General features: G+C 52.3%; 1 protein-coding gene across 3 annotated transcripts in view; it reads left to right on the top strand.

Annotated features, from left to right (window-relative positions):
• racgap1 (Rac GTPase activating protein 1) overlaps window positions 1-7,953 on the top strand; it is a 36,318-nt gene that overhangs the window by 16,550 nt on the left and 11,815 nt on the right. For all 3 annotated transcript variants that reach the window (XM_068024959.1, XM_068024960.1, XM_068024961.1), the window contains one exon: window positions 6,773-6,890. In XM_068024959.1, coding sequence (XP_067881060.1) covers window positions 6,773-6,890 — 118 coding nt within the window. The remainder of the gene's footprint in view (window positions 1-6,772; window positions 6,891-7,953) is intronic.

The raw sequence follows: 7,953 nt of genomic DNA, 5'->3' as shown, positions 1-7,953 counted from the left end.
TGGGAGAAGGAGGGAGAGGGGGGGAGAAGGAGGGAGGAGGGGGGAGGAGGGGGTGGAGGAGGGGGGAGAAGGGAGAAGGAGGGGGAGAAGGAGGGAGGGGAAGGGGGGAGAAGGGGGGAGGGGGGAGAAGGAGGAGGGAAAGAGGGAGAGGGAGGGAGGGGGAGAGGAGGGAGGGAGAGGGAGGGAGGGGGGAGAACGGAGGGGAGGGAGAGGGAGGGAGGGGGGAGAAGGAGGGAGAGGAGGGAAAGGGGAGAAGGAGGGAGGGAAGAGGGAGAAGGAGGGAGGGGAAAGGGGGAGGGGGGAGAGGAGGGAGGAAAGGGGGAGGGGGGAGAAGGAGGGAGGGAAAGGTGGAGGAGGGAGGTGGAGGAGGAGGGGGGAGAGGAAGGGGAGGGGGGAGAAGGGGGGAGGAGGGGAGAGGAGGGAGGGAAGAGGGAGAGGAGGGAGAGGGGAGAAGGAGGGAGGGAAAGAGGGAGAAGGGAGGAGGGGGAGAAGGGGGAGGGAAGGAGGGAGGGAAGGGGGAGGGGGGAGAAGGAGGGAGGGAAGGGTGGGAGGGGGGAGAAGGAGGGAGGGAAAGGGGGGAGGGGGGGAGAAGGAGGGGAGGGAAGGGGGAGGGGGGAGAAGGAGGGAGGGAAAGGGAGGAGGGGGGAGAAGGAGGGAGGGAAAGGGGGAGAGGGGGAGAAGGAGGGAGGGAAAGGGGGAGGGGGGGGAGAAGGAGGGAGGGAAAGGGGGAGGGGGGAGAAGGAGGGAGGGAAAGGGGGGAGGGGGGGAGAGAGAGGAGGGAGGGGAAAGGGGGAGGGGGGAGAGGAAGGAGGGAGGGAAAAGGGGGAGGGGGGAGAAGGAGGGAGGGATAGGGGGAGGGGGGAGAAGGAGGGAGGGAAAGGGGGAGGGGGGAGAAGGAGGGAGGGAAAGGGGGAGGGGGGAGAAGGAGGGAGGGAAAGGGGGAGGGGGGAGAAGGAGGGAGGGAAAGGGGGAGGGGGGGAGAAGGAGGGAGGGAAAGGGGGAGGGGGGAGAAGGAGGGAGGGAAAGGGGGAGGGGGAGAAGGAGGGAGGAAAGGGGGAGGGGGAGAAGGAGGGAGGGAAAGGGGAGGGGGAGAAGGAGGGAGGGAAAGGGGGAGGGGGGAGGAGGAGGGAGGGAAAGGGGGAGGGGGGAGGAGGAGGGAGGGAAAGGGGGAGGGGGGAGGAGGAGGGAGGGAAAGGGGGAGGGGGGAGGAGGAGGGAGGGAAAGGGGGGGGGGGAGGAGGAGGGAGGAAGGGGGAGGGGGGAGGAGGAGGGAAGGGGAGGGGGGAGGAGGAGGAGGGGGAGGGGGAGGAGGAGGGAGGGAAGGGGGGGGGAGGAGGGAGGGAGGGGAGGGGGGAGGAGGAGGGAGGGAAAGGGGGAGGGGGGAGGAGGAGGAGGGAAGGGGGAGGGGGGAGGAGGAGGGAGGGGGGAGGAGGAGGGAGGTGAGGGGGAGGAGGGAGGGAGGGGGAGGAGGGAGGGAGGGGGGGAGGTGGAGGAGGGAGGGAGGGGGGAGGAGGAGGGAGGGGGGAGGAGGAGGGAGGGAGGGGGAGGAGGGAGGGGGGAGGAGGAGGTGTAGGGAGGGGGAGGGAGGAGGGGGAGGAGGAGGGAGGGAGGGGGAGGAGGGGAGGGGGGAGGAGGGAGGGAGGGAGGGGAGGAGGGAGGGAGGAGGGTGGAGGGGGGGGTGGGGGGAGAAGGAGGGAGGGGAGAGGAGGGAGGGGGGGGAGAAGGAGGGAGCGGGGGAGAAGGAGGGAGGGGTGGGGGGGAGAAAGCTGGGGGGAGAGGGAGGAAGGGGAGAGAGTGGGAGGAGGGGGAGAGAGAAAGAGTGGAGGAGGGGGAGAGAGAAAGAGTGGGAGGAGGGGGAGAGAGAAAGAGTGGAGAGGAGGGGGAGAGAGAAAGTAAGGAAGGGGGGAGAGAAAGTAAGGAAGGGGGGAGGGGAGAAAGCTGGGAGGAAGGGGGAGAGAGTGGGGGGCGGGGGGGAGCAGCGGAACGGAAGAGGAGTGCCTTTTTCTGTGCATGTGCCATAAACACAACAGCAAAAGACTTACTGGGCCAGTCCCTGGACCCAGTGACACCAAGGTCTTCGCACGCTCGCTCCCCGCGGCTCTCTACGGCCTCTCGCTTCCGGCCTTCTCCATTCAGCCGTTCCTCCAGCTGCGGTTGCCCAATCCAGTTGCTTTCTCTACTTCTCCACAGTACTTCAGGCATTGCAACTGTTTGGTCCCTGCATTTTGCATGCTCCCTCTCCCCCACCCCTTCCCCCCTCTTCACCCACCCCTCCCTCTACCCCCCCACCATAGTTGAATATCTGAAGTGCAGTTGCAAAGTCGGGGAAATAGCATGCAAAACAAAACCTCAACAATTCTGGGTTTAATTATCGAAAAGTTTTATTAAGTTCATTAAGTATCCGAGGAACTGCTGTGCATGGATACATGAGTGTTGTGTCCAGTATTCCCGTTAGACAGGCCGAGTCTCTGCAATGCACAGCTAAAGAGATTGTTCCTGGAGAGCCTTGTGGTGAATGAACGGGTGGCTCTCTATTCCACTACTGTATTGTCCATGTGAAGAAGGCAAAGTCACAAGAGTCTGAGCTCAGTCTATTCTTGGTGAATGTTCCCCAAGCGCATCCCAATGTGCATTCCCAATTCATCCATAAATGCAATGTTCCTTTCCACATCGTGATGAGCTCCGCAGCATGATCTAGTTGCCTTCGTTGCTTGAATGCTGACCTTAAGTCTCAAGGATTGTTTTCTCGACGGCATGTTTTACATGAAAAGAAATAAAGCAAATCAGAGTCAGAGCTTGCCTCCCTCCATCCACTGAAATTACTGTTGTGCACACCTTTTTAAGTTCTGCAGTGAAGGCACCAATTGATAACGTCGCCAATGAAGCACTTATTACCCACCTCAGATGCAGGAATCAGCACATCCTTGCGTCCTCTCCTGCACTGCCTCCTTTGCTTGAATGCCGTCCTTAAGTGTCAAGGATTGTTTTCTCAAGGGCATGTTTTACATGAAAGGAAATAAGGAAAGAACATCAGTGTCAGAGCTTCCCTCCCTCCAATGAAATTACTGTTGAGCATGCTTTGTGTTCTGCGGTAAAGGCATGTACTGATAACACCGCCAATGAATCACTTAGTACCCACCTCAGCTGTAGGAGGCAGGATGATGTAACTGCCCCTATCTCGTGATGGTTCAATGCTGCTCTCAGGGAAAACATGAATGATGTGAGGGTGCTGGAAAAGAAGCACATTTCTTTTGGGCTATGAACATAAAGCTGGCCATTTAGCCCAGCAGTTCCCTGCCAGTGGTTATGTTACTCGTGCGTCTTTCCATCCATTCCCATTTAATCCTGCCTACTACTATCACCAGTTGTGTTCACAGCAAGAGCATTCACATTTCTGCTACCACTGGACACGGCATGCTTGTTTCTTTTAGTGCTCAGTCTCTTCTTGCTGAATGTTCCCCAAGTGCTTGACCCCTTTGGATGCCCTCTCTGCTTGACAGGCAGCAACTGGCAATTGCGGAGTCTCACAAGGCTCTGCATGGTTGTTTCAACGTCGGATGGGGAAACAGGTGGCTGTGTGTCCATGAGCACTGCCCTGATGGGTGTAGGAGCAGGTAACTGTGTGCCCATGAGCAGTGCCCTGATGGGTGTAGGAGCAGGTAACTGTGTGTCCATGAGCACTGCCTTGATGGGTGTAGGAGCAGGTGACTGTGTAACTGAGCAGCAAGGAGAGGGTACCGCAGGTAGGGGAAGTGGAGATTTGAACAGGCAGGCATATGTATGGTCCATCAGATCATTAGGCCAGGGGGTGAGACGCTCAGGATCCAGGGTTTGTGACACGTGACTGATGTCCAGCGCGCGGCCACCTCCATCCGAAGGTGCTTCCGGGCAATTGTTGGGCATAGTAAATGGCTCCATCTCATCAGCCAGTCCTTGCTGCCAGCGGAGAGTCTGTTGCCGCAGCCAGTCCAGTCTCCTCATGAATGCTGCCGTTCCACTCTGCAGAACGGCCTGTTGTAGCTGGTACAATTGATCTGAAAGCAAGCGGTATTTTTCATTGTGGCTGAGGGGCCTTGGCTGTTCCTCTGTAATCACAATGGCAGCAGCCATGCCTGTCGTCGTTGGTGTCTGAGATGCACGCCAGCGACAATTGGGGGCGAGCCTGTCCAAAGGCAGACCCAGATGCCTCTGCACAACAACAGCATGTTTGCAGGGCAACAAAGTCTGAATGGAGAAGATGCAGCTGCAGGTAGCCTGGCCATCATGTATCTGCAGTGTGTACTGTTTGGCGCCAGAAATCACAGTCACTGTGCCTTCATCCTGCTACATGCGGTGGCCCAGACAATGGAAATGTTTTCAGAGCAACTCACAACAGGGACTGGAGAACATGCGGTGGCCCAGACAATGGAAATGTTTTCAGAGCAACTCACAACAGGGACTGGAGAACATGCGGTGGCCCAGACAATGGAAATGTTTTCAGAGCAACTTACAACAGGGACTGGAGAACATGCGGTGGCCCAGACAATGGAAATGTTTTCAGAGCAACTCACAACAGGGACTGGAGAACATGCGGTGGCCCAGACAATGGAAATGTTTTCAGAGCAACTTACAACAGGGACTGGAGAACATGCGGTGGCCCAGACAATGGAAATGTTTTCAGAGCAACTTACAACAGGGACTGGAGAACATGCGGTGGCCCAGACAATGGAAATGTTTTCAGAGCAACTCACAACAGGGACTGGAGAACATGCGGTGGCCCAGACAATGGAAATGTTTTCAGAGCAACTCACAACAGGGACTGGAGAACATGCGGTGGCCCAGACAATGGAAATGTTTTCAGAGCAACTTACAAAGGCAGAGCAACTTACCTTGGAACAATCTCCTGTGTCAAATAAAAATGAAGCAAGTCTCCAAAACGAATAAATAATTCAGATAAAATGCGAGAAAATGCCCGACGAAACCTCCCCTCCTTCCACTTTCAAAAAGTCGCGCCGAAGCTTTGACGCATGCGCAGAGGCCAAACAGGCGCGTCGGCGAGGAAGATGAAATAACGCGATGACGTCAACTGCGCATGCGCACAACGGTCCTGGCAGGTCGTACCGCAGCGCATGCGCAGAGATGAGGAGACTGTGTGCGCATGCGCAAAGCGGTCCTGATAAGCCGGACCGCAGCGCATGCGCAGGGGGCATGAGACCGTCTGCGCATGTGCGCACCGCGGCGCATCCTGATGACGTGTCCGATGAAGTAGCGTTGTCATGAATTACTTTGTTTGTAAAATGGCACTCAACAGGGACACCTATTGTAGGGATACAAATATCTGTTTCCTTCCATGTTGGCTAGCTCAAAAAGCAATATGAGGAGAAGTTGGATAAGGGATAAAATCTGGATATTTTTTATGAGAGTAGTACAATTTAGGAATTATTTTGACTGAACTATCTATTCTGGAATGGGGATCAGCTACCCAAGCTATTTGGAACTGAATTGTTTTGTTGCCATGTAACTCCTTTTCCTCTACTGCCCCTATGTGCACATGTTTTCAAAAACAAAACTGTTCATTGTCCCAGGTACAGTAAGGTGATGGGGTCTGGGGTTCTAGTTCAGGAGTTTGCAATTATGTTCAGCCAAGGTCCAACTACCTCAGTTATTGATGTGACCAATATAGGACCTGCTCTAAATATTCGCAGGCTGTAACTAGGAAGCATATTGTTATTTCCACTGCTGTGTTCGTTTAATGCTATACGTTCATTTCCATCTATTGTCCAACAAAAAAGATTGGATTTTTTTTTAAAGAAAATCAGTACTAGACCAATTTAATTGTTGCTATCCCTGACTTTAGAGGATTATATAGGCAAGATAAGAGTCAGTTATACTTACTGTCACTAGTCTTGCTGAGTAAATCAGGCCTTTGATCTTTTTTCTTGCTGCAGGAGCTTTTTCGTTTCTGACTAGTCAGTGGCTGCATCAAAAATGACCGAGCTCCATGGGCAGGACAAAAGTTGATGGGCTCCCACCTCGGAATCCTGTGCAGTCCACGTAAAAGGTTTCTGGGGTCCAGAAGCCACTGCAGCCTGCCATTTGAGATCCCCTGCGTTAGTGTTTTAACTCCGCCACCAACAAGTGAAAGGCCAATTCATATTCCAAAAAGTTTATTTGTCTGGGCGTTGTATATCGCTTTATGGGCTCCAGACAAATATATACTTATTGTTGGCAATCTTCCAATTTTCACCATTGCAAGATGAATCAGGGTGACTCCGTTGGATCTGTAATGTAATTACATCACTACCTTGCTTTTAAATGTATAAGGCCTTTGTAGTCAGGGTCTTGGCCAATTGAACTACTTTTTGAAAGACCCAAGTTCCATTTTGCGAGCTGCAGCAGCCCCCCACCCCCGACGAGTAAAGCCTTAATGTAGTTGAAATGGTGGCTTCTTGTTTTCTTGCATACCAGTCTAAACTCCACTTTTTCTGCTTCCAACTAAAGAGCGATCCTAATTAGCAGAGGAGTTCAGCCTTGATGACTGTCCCCAACAAGAGCTATTTTATTGGTGTTCTCAGTTTAACGAAGCATAAGAAGTTAAATCAAGGAATCAAGTTCTTGAAGCCTTTTGTGAGGAAAGAAGTTGCCACCAAGGTTTACAAAAGAACTGTGTGGATTGCATTTCTCTAATATGGTGGTGGGGGAGGGAGGGAAGGACAGGGGAAGAGAAAAGATATTGTTCTGTGTTTATGGGAATGCTGTCAGGACATTGCTGACTGTTTTGGTTATCTGTTCAGGGAAATGACTCCATCGTGGCTAAAACCACTCTGACATTGCCTAATAATGGTGGGCCGATCGAGGCAGTTTCTACAATCGAAACTGTGCCATACTGGACAAGAAGCAGGAGGCGAACAGGTGAGCTCCATTGACAAAATGTTGAGGTCTTATCTTATGCGGTTAGCACTGGGAATTGGTGCACAAAATGGAAACTGGCAGCCATGTTGTTTTGTTGGAAAGATTCATACATCAGCTGAGGGATTTGGCTTCAGTTTTGTAAAATCTTTCATAAATTATTTGCAGATATTCTGAGAATCTGGTATTGCTGTTGGTGCTAAACTGGAGAATTTCTACTTCATAACTACCAACTTAATTGGATTCTCCATCTTTCTCTTTCCTCCCCCCCCAAGCGACCCCCAAAAAATGTTTTTTGGAAGGCAATCAATTCCTTACTGGGCTACGGTTTCATGGATGCCGTTCTCAATGGAGGTTCACCCAGGTGGCTTTTTTTTTTAAAAGGGCGAACCTGTATCGTGAACACAAATGCATCAAAATCATCCCTGCCCCATCCTCTCGACATCAGCACAGTACTTTCAATTGGGGGTTACTGTATACATCAGGAATGGGAATTCTGCACAGTTTTCTATCCTTCACGTTGGAATTGGGAGGGTGAGGTGGTAATGTGTGACTGAAGCCATTTGCAGCCAGTGCCATTGTCCTACTGAAGTCAGCTAACTTAGCACAAGCCAGGGATTGAGCTTGGGTACCTTTTTCTGGTCTCTGTGGCTCAGCTACTCACCATTTTAAACAGCTGAACTGGTGCGGGAGCCCAGACACTCATTTTTAATAGTTAGATTGAAAGCTTGATTTTAAAAGTCAAGGGTAATTTTAAAATAAGCTTCAGCAGGTTTGGTCATAAATATGTTCCTCCATGGAAAGATGGCAGCACAAATTCGTGCAATTAATCCTAATCAAATAAACACCTGCTTTCTATTTAATTTTGGGGGTGCCAGTTGGTAGATGCGAGTGCATCTGCCACAGTGGATCTATATTTGCCTGGAAACACTTCCTTCCCATTGTTGGATTCACAGGCATCCAGCTTGGCTAAAACTGGGCTTGACACTCATATAATTTGCACAACAGAGCGTAGAATATTTTTGGGTATAGTTGTCATGGAAATGCAGAATACTTTGCTTAAACA

Source organism: Heterodontus francisci, chromosome X (assembly GCF_036365525.1).
Source record: "Heterodontus francisci isolate sHetFra1 chromosome X, sHetFra1.hap1, whole genome shotgun sequence".
Classification (NCBI taxonomy): Eukaryota; Metazoa; Chordata; class Chondrichthyes; order Heterodontiformes; family Heterodontidae; genus Heterodontus; species Heterodontus francisci.
Note: the sequence above shows the minus strand (reverse complement) of the source record. Positions and strands in the feature narration are given on the sequence as shown.